The following is a 16,110-nucleotide window of genomic DNA, read 5'->3' on the forward strand; positions in this document are numbered from 1 at the left end:
AATACCAGATTTTGTTAATTTTCTTTATGCTGACTTTTAGATTGTGGCTATTTAGTAATAGGGAAACTATACTGGAAGTTGTAATTTCTCATATCTTTGGGTCATACAGGAAAAGCACTTCCATATAGGAATGAGATCAGACAGAATCCATGGCAGAATACAGATCAGATCAGCTGTTTTGATTCAAGTTATCAAGCTCAGTACATGAGTGTCACATACGTAAGGCTTCATACTTCATTAGGATGTCCGTGCTCTGGTTGAAAGGGTGATTCAGCAGCAGTATATCTCAGCCCCTTACATGCCTGTGCTCATGCTGAGATCTGTGCTCTTTAAAATTTATGTAGTGCTTTTGTTCCTAACGTGATTTCAGAAAGTATGGGGATATTATCTCAGTTTTACAGACAGTAAATTGAGGCCCAGGAGGACAAATGACACGCTCCTGTTGGCACTGCCTGACAGATTTAGTTCCCAGGTCTCATGATGTTCAGTTCCTTATCAAATCACTAGTTTACATTAGATCTTCATGTACATGTTTTGCCTCAAATATTAAGTTAATTGAGGCTTTCATCATATTTAAGGGGGCTTTAGCTATCAGAACCATTCAGAACAGATATAAAACAACTCACTTGCACATACACATTAAGTCTCACAGAGACTAAAGGTGCCTACCTACATCATTTCTCTGTAGAAGGTTTCTATCTCATGTCATAAGACTGAGAGTTAACATATCATTTTTCTCTTGAAAGACATTTGCAAATAAAAATATGCTCTTGTTCACATAATACATCTTTGAGTAAGATTTACAATCTTTATGTTACAGATGAGGAACTGAGGCAGAAAACCTAAATGACCTGTTTGTTCAGTACTTTTTCATGAATTGCACACTAAAAAAAACCCACAACAGATTGCTGCTTCAACAAGATAATGTCTTTTTATACTGATTAATATATGTAATAATTTTTAATGTCTCCTATCTTCTCCATCCCATCAGATTTTTTTGATATTGTACTATGTTCATAAACACCTTACAGCAGGAACCATATTCAAGTTCTGTTGTATAGTACTGTACACAGTACAACTCTAGTCAGTGACTGTAACTCTCAGATGTTCTGATCATTGATGATTAAATTATATAGCACCTCAACAAAGTAATTTAACCTTGGATCTAATTTCTGCTTAGGTACCCAAAGGGCATAGAAAAGCCTAGTTACGTGATTCTCCTATTCATAGAAGGAAATGGACAGGCACTCCTATGTAAAATATAAAAGACTGTTTCTCATAATTAGCTATATTTCGCAAATATTGGCATCATACCAATAAGCATAGTAATAATAATTTATTTCTAAGTAAAAAGCCTAATGAGCACATAGTGAGAGAATGTTTTTCTCACATCTTATTGATCACCACATTATTATGTAAGTAAAATGTCAAAACTATTCAAGTCCTCATACTCTGTCACTTGAGACAGTGGGAACACCTACAAGGAAGCTGATTTTTCTCTTCCATAAAAGTATTACGATAATATTTATTTCCACAAGGAGCAATTTGAAGAATATTTTCTTCTTAGTCAAACATACAATAGTCAGAATTTATTAATCAATTAATCAAAGTATATAAACTGTTTCTGAAGAAACCTTCAACAAACACATTATTTGAATGTGAAATGATTCTACTAGCTTGAAGATATCCATACAGTCTGTTTCTATAATATTTTTATTGTCTTTAAAAATATATCAATAAATAACTAATTGCACCAAAGAATTTCTTAATTTTGGTAACCTCATGAAAAAATTAAATAAAACAATGAAAATTTGTGGATGCTAATGCTGAATCCACAACCAGAAATAATTATGCAAAGAAGAAAACAAATAAATTCCTGTGCTTGACAAAAAAAATAATATGCAACTTTCAGAAACATTCTTATCTTTTTTTTTTTTTTTTAAATCTGGCCAATTTTCTTTTTTAATCTTTCTAAGGCACCCATATTGGAACATAAGAGAGGATAAATCACAACATTTTTATTAGGTTCATTTCCAGCACCTTTTGCACTTTAGCTTTATAACTGCATAAAATTTTGTGAAAAAAACTGAGTAGGACTTGAAAGTAAAATTCTCCAATTATGTCTTATCTTCACACCATAAGTACCTGTTAACAGCCAACTTCCTGGGACTTTTCACAGTTATTATGCAACACAGAAGTATTGAATTGGCTTCAAAAAGAGTTTTGGAAGGAGCAACAGCAAATCTTTCTTTGGTCCTCTGCCATGTCAGGGTATTTAGCAGTTTGCTGGTGTTCTGTCACTGTTTCTCAACCATTTAAGTCATACATTTATTTCCTTTTCTAGAATGATCAAAGCTTTTCCACCTGGAACATAAAGTTATAATTGCCAATTTCAAAGATTTTAGGGAGATGCTTTGTACATTTAAAATCATTAGCAATAGTCTTCGTGCTTATCTAGTGAGTTATATCTTCTAAGTGTTGCACAAATTAATGATGGGTTTGATGGAGACTTTACGGTTTGGGCTGCACTGGGAGCCATGTAACATGTTCCACCTTGACTGAAAGCCTTGGGGATGGAAGCCCTTGGGGATGAGGCTCAGTGACTCCCTGGGGAAGAGCGCATTGTCTCCATGCCAGCAGAAGAAGCTGATAAGCTGCTCTGGGGGCACATGTTCTCTTCTCTTGCTAGACATGTTGCTGTTGCTACTGCCACATCTGGCCCAGGGAGAAGATCTCTTAGTACTCCAACAGGGGCGGTGGAAATGCAGACATTTCCTGCAAAGGCTAATGACCCAGCTTCACTGTCTTCTTCTCTGGGGGGGAATATAATACATGCTTGTGGCTAGTTGGCTCAGTTTTTGTAGAACAAAAACACAAAGTCGTCTAAGGTCGAAGGTTGCATAGACTTTGCAAATCAGGACTAAGTGGTTAGTTATTTAGAAATACCCAAAAGGCCTAGATAAGCATCAGCTCAATCTATGCAAGATGTAAAGATAGCAGAAAGAGAGCAATGTGGGATATTGGGAGGAGGTATAGAGGGTATAGGCAACCGTAGTAGATGTAGGAGACAGAATTAGCTGCTTGCAAACAGCAGGAGTTGCTGCTTCTGTGGCAGGTTGGTGCTGATGCAGTGGAGAAATAGATATTTAAATCCAGTCTGGCTCCTGAAATTACTGGACCGGACATACGCTGTGATATATACACATTAGATTGGATAGTCCAGCTTTCTTTTTCAAACTTTCCTACTGTTCCCATCTTAAGCCTGGGTTCAGACCAGCAAAGCATTCAGCTAGAGCATTCAGAATGCTCTAGTGTCCTGTGGATAACATGGTTGTCCTTAACTGTCGTTCCAACTTCCTTATCTGGGAACGACTTATAAATCCCTTTTCCTATTTCTCTGGCAAATCTTGTATTATTAGCTGATTATGAAAAGTAGCTTGTATCAACATCATCTTCCATGACTGGTCTAGGGAGAAAAAAGCTCACCAAATTCTGCATTCCAATATTCTTGTTGGATCTAGTCATGTACACAAGAAGTTTCAACTTAGATATTCCCATACACAGCACTGAGACATTTCCCATTTTATTATTTTTCAGTCTTTATTTTCTACACTAGTCTTTATTTTATTAACCAGGACTGCTTAACCCAACATTGAATATGCTGTCTTCTATAATTTCCAGTCTAAGTGCCTTAAACTCTCTCTGACTAGCTCGATACATATGATAAATAGGCTGTCAAACCATTTGAATTCCACTACAAGATGCTAAATATCTTCTTTGATCCAGCCATAGATTGCTACTTCAAGGGGGTCAAATTTTCTGTTTCCTTTAAGTGAGCAGCAGATTTCAGGGAGCCAAGGTTTCGTATGTTTAAAGAAACTCCTCCATATCCAGGGAATTCTTTAACTAATGAACAAATAGCTTCTATAATTTAATTACAGGGTTGTTTTTTCTTTTCCTCCACAGAATCCTGGATTAAAATTTTATTCACAGATTAAAGTTTTATTCACACACATGGTTTCCAATAAAGATAAAATATGTCAATCATTTTAGAAAAAGCTTATTAATTCACATCATCTTACATTCCAAGAACAAGACTAAATTCTCTCATAGCTGTATGCATTTTTTCTTTTCACTGAACTGCATGTAACATGAAACTTTCCATTATGTATCATTATATTATTATTTTCATCTGATTTAGCTGAACTCATCTTCCTCAATTCAGCAGAGCACTGAGAGTATTTTTAATCTGCTCTAAATTGAACTTGTAGTTTGTTCTCATATGACAAATTCTTTTTCCTATTGTAAACATTTGAATACTTGCAAAGCTAGTCAATCAGATCATTTAAAATGTACATATATTCCCAATAAATAGGATATGTCTTTTCCTGGCTGCATCTTTTCCTCAATACTTTTAGTAGCATAGCTATTCAAAGAAAATTTTAGCAGATTGTATGTCACAGTTGTATCATCCACCTCACATAAAAAGGTTGGAAATCCCCATACAGATGGAGAAGACTATTGCTACATGGAGATTTATTTTCTCTGTTGATTGACACATAACAAATCTTTTAGATGATGGCATAAATCAGAAGGACTCAAAAATACTCGGAATTAAGGAGTAGTTCTCCAAAATCTTTTTGCATGAGTTAATTTTTCACTAACCAATGAAAAGGAAAAATCATTTTCTGGCTTAGTTTTTAAGTACTTCTCAATGAATTTTACCAAGTGTAACACTGGCTGATCTCCGTTGAAATATATAAACTAACTACAGAAATTTGACTTTACTCTCTAAAGAAAATAAGCTAAAAAATGTAAACTGCTACTAAGTGATTAGAATGTAGATTATGAAACCCATAAATAAAGACAAATATGGAATTTATATTTTTTACCAATTGTTTGGTTATTTCTAAGAAGTGCTTTATGGATGAACATTTATTTTACTGTATAAAGAAGTAAGCAAAATGTGAACATCTCTCTCCATCCCAGATAAAATAGAAAGTCATTGCAAGTCATTACAAAATTTATAAAGAAATAGTGAAGAAGAATTGTGTCAAAAAAGTAGGAAATACACATGAAAAATGTGCAGAAAATTTTTGGGAAAGAACCTCACAATGTTTCAGAAATATTTTTGCATTAGCACATTAAAAAGTCAGGACTTTGGGTATTTGGAAAAAAGTGACAGGAGAGAAGTTCATTTGAAAATGTTATGGAGGTCATGACATTTATATGACACTGTGTAAGAGGATATGGAGATCATCAAAGAGAAATTGGCAGAACTGAGGATGAGCCTGACAATAGTCTTGGAATTTGGCCAGTGTTAAATTTGACAATGAAATATAACAATTTAAATATTGGAGCATCAACTAGAAACATGGAAAAGAATCAGTAATTAGTAATTTTTCAATTATACATACCACAACTCCGTGACCCCTTGTAAAAAGAATTGCATATGAAGCTTTTTTGTGTAGCATATAAAAATTAAAAAATGTTGGCATTTGTCCATGAATTCTATGCTCGGCCATTCTACATTAGAGTATAGTTTATCCGTCTGATATTCTTATTATGAATCTCTTGGCAGAACCCCACACCTTCCATGTCTACAGTGAGATTTTCCACTATTTTGGTCCTTCCATTTCACAACATGTGCATCATACGGACTGCTTTAAATAAATAAATAAATAAATAAATAAATAAATAAATAAATAAATAAAGGATCCTACCAGCACATGATGGATGTCTGTGGCAAAATCTCACTGCTAATGCATTAACTTCAACAGGCTTTTACCTATCTCCTTATCTCTCTAGCAACACATCTGAGCCAGCCTGGACTTTATCGGAAGGCTCTGCAGAAGGCTGGACATAGGTCAGTTAATTGCACTCATGTTACCGTATGAGAAAGGGAGAACACTGACAGTTCTCAAAGATCTAATAGTTAACATTGTAATTAAAACTCTAGTTCCTACTGTCATGTAGCCACATGAAATTTGAAATAATTTTCTTCAAAGAATATCTACCTTGTGCATGACAATTTTATTTTAAAAAGTGAACTGCTAACAGCCTCAAAATGCAATGAGTATAGCCCAAAATGCACATTTTAAAATATTCTGATTTTATAAGAGATTTTTTTTTCTGGATTGATTTATGATATTTTAATGCTTAGTGCAATTCAAAATGCTGAGTGGTAATGGAGATGGTAAGTGACCACTCAGTTCTGTAGTGCCTCAGCTTACAAATATACTAGTCCTAAGCAGGGAATGACTGTTTTATATTGTTTCAGCTGTTGAGAGCTGGCTGGCATAGCTCAGTTGTCTTATTTCGTACAACTGAAATTATAACAGAACTCACTAAACTTACGTCACCGATATGAATTTTTCTTTTTTGCTACTGCAGGAGCCACTGAACTCAGGAACTACAGAAAAACATGGAGCAGTATTCTTGAAAAAAAATAATGGATCTCACACTTTTTTTTTAATAGGTAGGATTTTTTTCCTGCTGTGAACACTGGAAAGACTTCTCAAAATCTCATTGCTTTAATGGTTAGGAGCCTTATTCTAATTTACATCTTAAATTACCACATTGTCAGTTTATAGTCTTTTGTTTTTGTGTCAGCATTATAAATTAAATAGCTTTTCTGGATTGTTGCTCCATGATGCTCATCCAGGTCCTAATTCATGCATAGTTCCACTAATGTGAGCCAAAAATAAGATAGTATATCCATAGCCATAGAAGTCTGAGTTGCATAGAAAAAGTGAACCAGCCAGGTATTTTTTTAATACAAGCCAGCATTGCATGATAAATGGAATGAACCTTTACTGTTCTAAAATCAAAAGATGCTACAGAGAAATAAGTAGGCACAGACCACACAGGAATAGCCCCAATTTCTATGTAGATGATGGGTGGATGAGCTGTACATACATCATGTAACGAAACACTCCACACACCTCAGCAGCAAGTGCTGACAAGTAGCGTGGAAGTAGGGAGACTCCTTAAGCCTCCCAGGAAATCCCAGCCTGCCAGATTCATTAGGTATTACATCTATAAATACCTATCAAAATAAGAGTTACAAGGGGAAACTACAAAAACAACAGGCATAAACTTTGACAGAGATGTTTTTGATTTTGTTTTTCAAATGGGGAGAAATGAACACAGTTAGTCAGTTCAATGGACCTAGAAGATAAATTGCCTAGAGCAATGCTAGGTCACCTTTATAAAGTCAGCTGTTTCTCTGATCATCTGATCATTAACTATTTATTTTAAGCAAGCAGCTGGTTTTCTTTTTGGGAACTTTCATTGAAATCATGGAACTAAGCATATAGAATGACTGAAGAATCAAGTCTTTTTTTAGACATTGATATAAAGTTTTTATTTTTCACTCAAATGCTGACTTTAGCTTTCAAAAGCTTTCAGTTTCCTCTGTAGCAGCTTTCCCTGTGGAACACTACAATTTTTTTATTTTCCAAGGTTTTGACAGCTTTGAAAAATCGTATTATATTTGGAAACGCATTATATTATGACACAAGTATTTTAAGTTTTATGACACAAACCAGTCAAAATCTCAATGAAATTATCAAATCTTTCCATTTACTTCAGGAATATTTTGGTTTTGACCTGGATAACTTCTAAGAAAATCTAAAACTAGCCTCATTCATGAACACATCATGATCTGTAATGAGTTAGCAAGTCTTTGTGAAATTTATTTAGGGCATTTGCAGAAACATAGGTCTTCACTCATTAGGATACATTTGATTTCATTTATTTTTATACAACATATTTTATTTACATTTCAAAGACCTAATCTGTAACACTATTTCAAGACAGAAGTACTCCAGATGTCTCTTATTTCATCCTTTCAGAAGCTAGCATTTAATCAATTCTTTACAGCTTTTACCACATCTCAGCAAACAGTTAAATAAGCAAGTAATGATGGATGTCTCTTCTAATTCTACCTGTTTTATATTTCAGGCATCAGGCACCTAGAATACAGCAGAATTATTTTAACATTATATAGCAAAGTAATAATATATACACTGCTCCTGAAAACTCTCAATGAAATCTCCACTAATTAGGTAAGTAGTCCTAATATCTTTATATTGACTACTTATCTCAAGAGACACTGGATACTCATACAAATCTAGACTGGGATTTGCCTTTCAAAAGTGAAGCAGAAGCTCCTGTAAAACATCCAGGATAGCAGTGAATTTGATGATTAGTACATTGGTTTCCCTTCCCATTTTCATCATCTTCATAAATGTTTTTAAAAGATGTGACTGTGAGTAACAGACTGAATTGCTTTGAAAAAAAATAGGATATCCTCACAGCTGTGTGTATGTGTGTGTGTCTATGTGTAAAATATATAAATCTCCTACCTCCCCCAAAAAAACCTTTAGATCATTGAACTAAACCATGTGATTTAGAAGCAATTCTAATGTACTCCTAATGAGTCTGAAGGAGTATAAATTTATTTCTTTAGTGTAATAAAACAGAAATGCAAATTGCTGAATGCCAACTGCAAAGTAGTATCTTTAATATTTAGCACATTCCCAAATTATTAATAGCTTTGTCATGTGAAACATAAAGGACTCTACCAAAATAGTTGTTACACTATGTTTGACTGGTTGCTCTACCAATTTAGATAAGTGAATATTGTTTATTGCTCATCTAGTAGCCAAATCATGTCTAGCCTTTCTTTCAAGCACTGAGTCTCAAGCACTGAGACAGTATGAACTATGGATCCTGGATTCTCAGCTAAGGAAACGTCCAGGTGCACCATGTCATTGGGCTGAATCACCCAACTGTTCAGGCCCTGGAAGAGTATCCAGAACTTGAAGTACAGCCTACCTCCACTGTACTTAGGAGGTCTAGGAACCTGAGTGCAAGAACGATCAACTAGCTTGTCCAAACAGCATCCAGCTGCCCAGGCCGGCCCATGTGAAAATCTGAGTATGGAAAAGCACATTGGAAACCTGTCCTCCTTGGGGAAGCCAGTCTTTCAGAAGCGTTCATTACTAGAATCCCCTACGTATGGTAAGTGTCTGTCTCAAAGAAACAAGCATAAGTTATTCCTAGAACAGCCAAAGAAAAGGCAATAGTAGTAATTTATGCATTGTATCCAGTGAGTGAAATACAGAGAAGTAGAAACAGGCAAAAAAACCCCTCATATTTCCTCCCTTGCAGTATTTCCTACTTATTCAGAGTCTTATATCAAAAAGCATGAAGCAGATGCCTAAGGGGATGCTTCTCTAATAGTAACAGAAGGGCAAACTTACATGATATGTTTGAAATTTTCCTTAAAACTCTCCCAGGTTCTATTTCCAGATCCAAAAGAAAAAAAAAAAAAAAAACTGAAATAGAAGTGGTATCTGTCTGTTTAGCAACTCTCTCTGAGTGGGCTTCACTTTCAGGAACTTTTCTGGTAGCCCTTCAAAACCTTTTGCGTTCTCAGCAACCTTTTGCAAAGGATTTCAGAACTCTATTGCCTCTTGCAGAAAGGACTACTTTTTTATTTTGTTTTTCTTCTTGAATGTTTGGTCCGATGGGCTTCATTCCTCAAAACAGATATCCATGATGTCTCCTGTTGTCTTTTTTTTTTTTTTTTTCCAATTACCTCTTTTCTAGTTCAGTCTGTTTTGTCTTTTCCAGTCCTACTCTTATCCCATTCTACTGTGCCCTTTGCAAGATGAGGGGACCATAAGCATACACAGTATGTAAGAAGTGGATTAGCTATGATTTTGTTGCTTTTTAGTTTTTTCCCCCAAGGGGAGAAAATGCTTCAGATTAGTCAAGAAGTCAGAAGAGTCCAGAACCTAATACTTACAGAAGGAGAATTGGGTTAAATCCCTTTAATTCAGAACAGTTCTGCCCTGTAGAGTAGTTTTCCTTGGTAAAATGCTTCAGTCACTGGGCAACAATATGAAATGAGGGCACAGTCATAACTCTCACATCTGTAATAATCCATGATACTTTGGACAATGCGGAAGTTTTTCTTAGAAAATCTGCTATTTAACTTTGATTAAATTGTCCCTGTATATTGTCCCCAGTAAAATCTTACTTCTCTCCCTTTCTAAAATCTGTACTAACCTCTCAGTTACACCTGAGCCTCAAGACTGAATTGACTGGCATCAGTAATTTGTATTCAACAAGCAACCTGCACAATACCTTCCTACAAAAGTGCTCCACTGCCAGCAATTTCTCAAGAACCTACAGGAGCCTAGTTTCATTTATAGCCCCAACCTCTCTGGGAAAAAAAAAAAAGTAACTTTTCATTTGGAGGATTTTACTTATTTAATACTGTAAGTCCTTTTCTTCCTGTTGATTTATCTTTCTATTGCAGAACTCTTGACATGTATTCAAAAAGGTAACTTTTGTCTTTATGGGAAAAGAATCTTATTGAATAGCCAAAGGATGTCTCATACAGGAAAGCCACATAAATGGTGCATGAAGCTGTAAGAATCAAGCTGTTAAATGGAAGACCAGGGCTCCGGAACTAACTCAGACTTCCAGGCCCTAGGGGGAATACTGAGAAGCACTGCACATTTGAAGAGGAATTGAAATTGTCAGCGAAAGAACAGAATCTGTTCACCCTCAAGTTCCTAATTAGACAACTCACAGTGAGAAGTGACCACTTAAATGATGAGCACAGAAGAGGAAGGAGAATGCCTTCCTTAAGAAACAAAGGTCTGCATTAATAAACTAACATCCTGAATTATAATCCAGATTATAATTCAAATGGTTTCAATTCACACACACAATTTGCACAAAAATTTTGTATTTATTATTTTTCCAGTAATTCAAACAGAAGAATATATTTAAATAAAAAGTAATGCTGAATATAATAGAAAAAATAGAAATAAAAAAAATCTTTTATATTATGTTGATTAAATGTTGAAAATTGCAGCTTTAGCTATTTAAACATGACCCATACAGCACTAATGTGCTGAATAAACTTACAAGGAATTTAATTTTTTAAATGTCACTAATTTCTGAACAACTTCCCATATCTACCACTATTTGAACTTAAATCCATATTATATATTTATGCTGTGGTTTATATCAATCTCTATGATTCCAAACACTAACATCAAATATAGATGGTTAAAATAGATGATTAAACAATCCTAAAGCTGCAATTTTTGTTTTATTGCATATATTTTAAACATTTCAAGACTAAATTTCTTCATAGGAACTAAATAAATAATAGTTTATCATCCTAGCATAAAATAAGCTACAATGTTAAAAATAATACACAGTATTTTCACTCTGATGTAATTTAGCTTTAAGTATAGTGAAGTTAATATCTGATCTGCAAATATAATATGAAGAATTTAGAGATTAAAAAAAAAATGTTCCTTTAACAGTCCAAAGACTTAACTGATTCCAAATGTGCCTACATGAGAATGAACAGAATATGTGAATGGATTTAGAAAGTGCAGTCAGTGCTGCCCTTCACATTCACATTATTATTAATTGGGGTCATTCAATAAAGAGTAGAGAAGCTCATTTTCCTGTTGGTAGTGAAACAGATGCTGCCTGCTAGCTTAGAAATATAGTCCTAATGTCAGTTGTATAATAATTATTTAAGCATTTGGGGGAAAAAATACAACTTTTGCCTGAATAATACCACATTATTGGGATGTCAGAAAGAAACTGATAATGAGAGATCTTTTTTTATACAGCAAAAACTTATACAGCAAAAACTTATACAGCAAAAACTTAATATGATACATTACTAATTAAACAGGAGAGTTTAACTAGTTGCATTTCAGATATAAAGGCCTGGTTTTTATAGGAGTGTCTGAGGCCAGATACTCATGGCAATAAAGTATAGATTAACCAATTTTGCAGTGACTTCTTATCTTTTAGGGAAATCATCCACACCTTTTTCTAATGAGAATAGATTTTTTTTAAATCTTATACAGTTTACATCATTTGCATCGCTCTAATTTAATTTAGTTGCAATTATAATGTAATTTGTTATGTATTTATCTTCCTGATTCTAATAACATTTTCTTGCCTCTGACAATGCACAGATAATCACGTTGAGTTATTAAAAAGACTCCACACATTTTTCTGTAAGTATGAGACAAAATCTATGAAAAAGATATACTCCTTTGACTTTGTCTGTTACATAGAACGTATTAGTAAACCAGGGCAGAATGTCTAAGAGTATCTCCAACCTGAGATACCTACTGAATAAATGTAATTACAGAGTCTTATACTTCTCATTAAAAATACAAATCTAAAAAAGTGAACTGTCCACAAATGAATGTTTTTCTTTAATCTTAATAAAAACAATAACTCCATAGGACATCTCTATTCTAACTAACCAGTTGCATGCATGAACAACCATCCTACTGTTGCCTCCACTTGTTGCATGTTAATCCACAGGTTGTCCCATTGAACTTCACAGAAAAAATGAGGTAATGCTCAAATTTTCTCACTCTGATAATTGAGGTAATGCTCTGCTCCACAGATAATTATACCAGTGCTGCTCTTGCCCTCAGCACTGTGGAGAAAGGTGCTATTCTAGCCTCAGGAAGGATATCAGACTTCTAAGCATTTCCTCAATGATATAGAGAACAAATTGTCACTCTTGTCATTCCTGAAGGATCTTTTTGCTTTAGTCTGCTGTAAAAGGCTTTGTCTTTGGTAAGGTTGATTTGGTCTTCTTGTCCTACATGAGACTGAAGTTTTCCTGCTGAATCTACCAGAGGCAATAACAAAACTCTCAAATGGACCCATTAGAAAGAACCTCCTATAAAGCTTTGTACATGACCAGCTAAGTGTTCAAAAGCCCTTTGAAATTACAAGCAAATGAGGCTGCATTTACAAATGGCCTTGCTCTCCTTTGGGTTGAAACATTCAAACCAGTAAGCCCAGTCTCTAGACGCCCAGGTGGATCACCACACTTTTCAGCAACAACCCATTCACCGCCCCCTGAGTGTGACATAACATCGTTTCTGGCACACCAGAAATATCTGACGATGGAAACTAGCTTGCCCCATACAGTCTTCCTTTCTCACCAAGCACTAGGAACCATCACACTGGCACTACACAGTCATTTTATTTTTTGTTATGAGAAAACAAAATGGAATTGCATCAAATCCTAATAAAACATTTAATCTCATGAACAAATAATGCCAGGTGAGAGCATGCCAAGCTATGGGGGGATTTGCAAAGAGGAAGATATTCAGATGAAATAAACCAGTCTAATAACCTGTACAGTGTATTCATTCTTAGGAACAATCACGTCACTGAACATCCTAATCAGTCTAGCTCGTAAGAGTTCAGAATGAACCATCACTGAGACCAAATCATCCATCACATCTAGAAAGGGTGTCCCCCTTTAGGTCAGGTCTGAAAATAACAGTGTAACAGTCTAGAGACAAAAATGTAGCAACAACTTATATTATACCTCATGTGTAAAAAAAAAAAAAAAAAAAAAAAAAAAAGTTGTTTTCCCCTACTGAAGCTCTTTTAAGTTCGTAAGTATAACATACATAAGCATACCAAGTAGCTGAATATTACATTATATATAAACACCTTATCTCTAAAATGACATAATATTGAATTAATAATGAAACAGAATTTTCATCAGAAAAGTCATGTGTGTGTCTTCCATTGCTTCATACGTGGTAGGATCATATGAACATGAATGTTAGGCTCCAGTATGGAATTGTGTTTTATTGCATTACATCATAGTATGCTGACCAAATCCACAGATTTTCATATACCTATGCACACACATACAAACACCTCGTAACTTCATCCTTTAAATAGGCTTGAGGGTATATTTGATTTTAGTAAACCGGCTGGAAACACAAGAAAGAAAATATGAAAACCTATCAAAAGTTTTATGACAGTATAAGAACTAGTATAGTTCTTATACAGACTAGTATAAGAAAAATACATTAGTGTATCTTTCTTGGTTTTGTTTTGGTTTTAGAAATACATAATTTTAGAAATGACATTAAAATACAAAAGGTCACATCAAAAGCCAGCAATATCTTTATAAAGGATCATACATTTTCATTGTCAATTGTGACAATGTCAATTGTGTTCATTTAATGTTGAATTATTCTATTAAACTTTAGGAAAGGAGGTACAAACACACAAAGTATAACAATAAATAGTTTCTACTAACTGGCAGAACTTAGTATGAAATTGCTTTCACTCTTCGTAACCTAACGCAGATCTTTGTTTATAAAGCTCATGGTTTCAGAAGCAGCACCACCTATTGGATGAAAAATGTAGGTTAGTACCTACTTAATCACCCAAGACCTATTGTAAAGCCAGTTTTGTACACAGGAGGCTGAAGATCCTAAGTTCTTCATACTTCAATATAAGCAAACAACTAATATTTTCTGGTGGCCAGATTGATAAAGGCTCATCGATTCAAAGCCAACATTTGCTACAATCCAAAGCCATCAATAAAGCTCTTCATGTTTTGACAAAGTATCTAAGACTGCACTTGCAACAGCATCACAGGGGTTACGTATGATATTGAATAACAGAATGCTGCGTGACTTTTAGGATGGGCTCCAGTTGCACAGATTTGAGTGAGTTTAAAATTAATTTGGCTATATTAGCAGTCCTTTAAAATCAGTAAAGGCATGCACATTCTACATGGAAAATGGGTCCCATGTAGAGGAATGAATGAACCATATTTTGCTTTTAAGCAAACAGCAGCAGCCACAGCTCGTCTTAGGGCAACCCCAGATTTCGCCAGGTCCTGGAAAACGGTCGTTTTTTAGCCTGCAGTGCTGCACCCATCCGCGGCTCGTTAAAAGCAGCCAGCGCAAGAGGCTACGGTGAGAGGCTCCGGGCGCTCGTCCTCGCGCCCCATGGCCCCGCATCCCGGGAGCGCGGCGGCAAAAAGGGACGGGAGCAGCGTTCCCGTCCGTGATGCCGGCAGTGCGTTTCCACGGTGCGAAAGCGACCGGGATTGCGCCTGGATCCCCACGCAAAAGGGTGTCGGGAAGGGAGAAAGCCCCTGGAGCCGGAGGAGAAAAGTTGGCTGGCAAGGCAAGGCTTAATGGCTGCAGATCTCACTCACCTACTCTGAGGATACAGACGAGCTGGATACAAGCGACCAGGCGCCCTAGAATGAGCATGTCCAAAGCGTCCCGTTCCGCCGCCGTCCGCGCGTGGCTCCGCGGCTGCCGCCTCGCAGCGCGCCCGCCTCTGCCCGCGGAGCCGCTGCGCGCCCCGCGGCCGCCCCCACGCCGCGGGTGGGACCAGCCGCGCTGCTCCTGCCGCTGCTCCTGCTGCTGCTCCTGCTGCTGCTGCTCCTGCCGCTCAGCGCATCGCAGCGGCTCCGGCCGGGGGCCGCCGATTCGCCCCGCGCAGCGGCCGCGCTGCCGCCTGCGAGAGGGGGAGCGGAGCGGCGAGGGCGGCCGTGTGCGTGTGCGCGGGTGCGCGTGTATATGTGCGTGCGTGTCTCTATGTGCGGGGGCGCGCGGCCGCTCGCGCGCCGGCGGGAGGGGCCGGGAGGCGGGCGGGGTCCCCCGGGACACCCGTTTTCCCTTCTCTCCCCGCTGCTTCCCTGCCAGGGAAAGTTTATCCCGCCGGGGAGGCGGGCGCGGCGGTGGCGGTGGCGGGGGAGGGCGCAGCGCCGCGGGCGGCCCCCGCGCTCCGCGGCCGCGCCGCGAGCAGGAGGCGCCGCGGGATGCGCGCTCCCCGCGAGCGGGGGAAGGGGCTCGGAGCGGCGGGATGTCACCGTGGAAGTGGGTCAGGGCGCCGGCCCTGGCATCACGGCTGTGGGAAGATAAAACAGGACCCTTCCCCCACCAAAAACACCCAAGCCCCAAACGAAATGAAGGTGCACCGACAACTCGGCCAATGGTGGGGAAGCTCTCACGGGGTGATCCCTGGGCCTGGCGCTCTAGAGGGTGGCCCCAGGGTCCATGTCCCCCAAGGCTGTGAGCAGCCACAGCCGGCCACCTCCCAGCTCCACCATCTTCCATTGGAAAGGGAGCCGGGCCATGCCTGCCCGGGGGCTGAGCAGTCTTTACTGGGTTGAGATACTCAGTCTCTGACATCCTGGTGCCAAAACACAGTCTTTAAGGATTGACGTTTCCCTGCATACCCCACACAGAGGTTAGAAGCAAG

The 16,110-nt window shown here is 37.6% G+C and overlaps 1 protein-coding gene across 5 annotated transcripts in view; it reads right to left on the bottom strand.

Annotated features, from left to right (window-relative positions):
* PTPRZ1 (protein tyrosine phosphatase, receptor type Z1) overlaps window positions 1-15,143 on the bottom strand; it is a 125,153-nt gene extending 110,010 nt beyond the window's left edge. For all 5 annotated transcript variants that reach the window (XM_026051690.1, XM_026051689.1, XM_026051687.1 and 2 more), the window contains exon 1: window positions 15,056-15,143. In XM_026051690.1, the coding sequence (XP_025907475.1) occupies window positions 15,056-15,113 (58 nt within the window). In that variant the 5' untranslated portion in view covers window positions 15,114-15,143. The remainder of the gene's footprint in view (window positions 1-15,055) is intronic.
* Window positions 15,144-16,110: the final 967 nt, after the last annotated feature.

The sequence above is a fragment of the Nothoprocta perdicaria genome, unplaced genomic scaffold (genome assembly GCF_003342845.1).
Source record: "Nothoprocta perdicaria isolate Ctin4 unplaced genomic scaffold, notPer1 scaffold_79, whole genome shotgun sequence".
Classification (NCBI taxonomy): domain Eukaryota; kingdom Metazoa; phylum Chordata; class Aves; order Tinamiformes; family Tinamidae; genus Nothoprocta; species Nothoprocta perdicaria.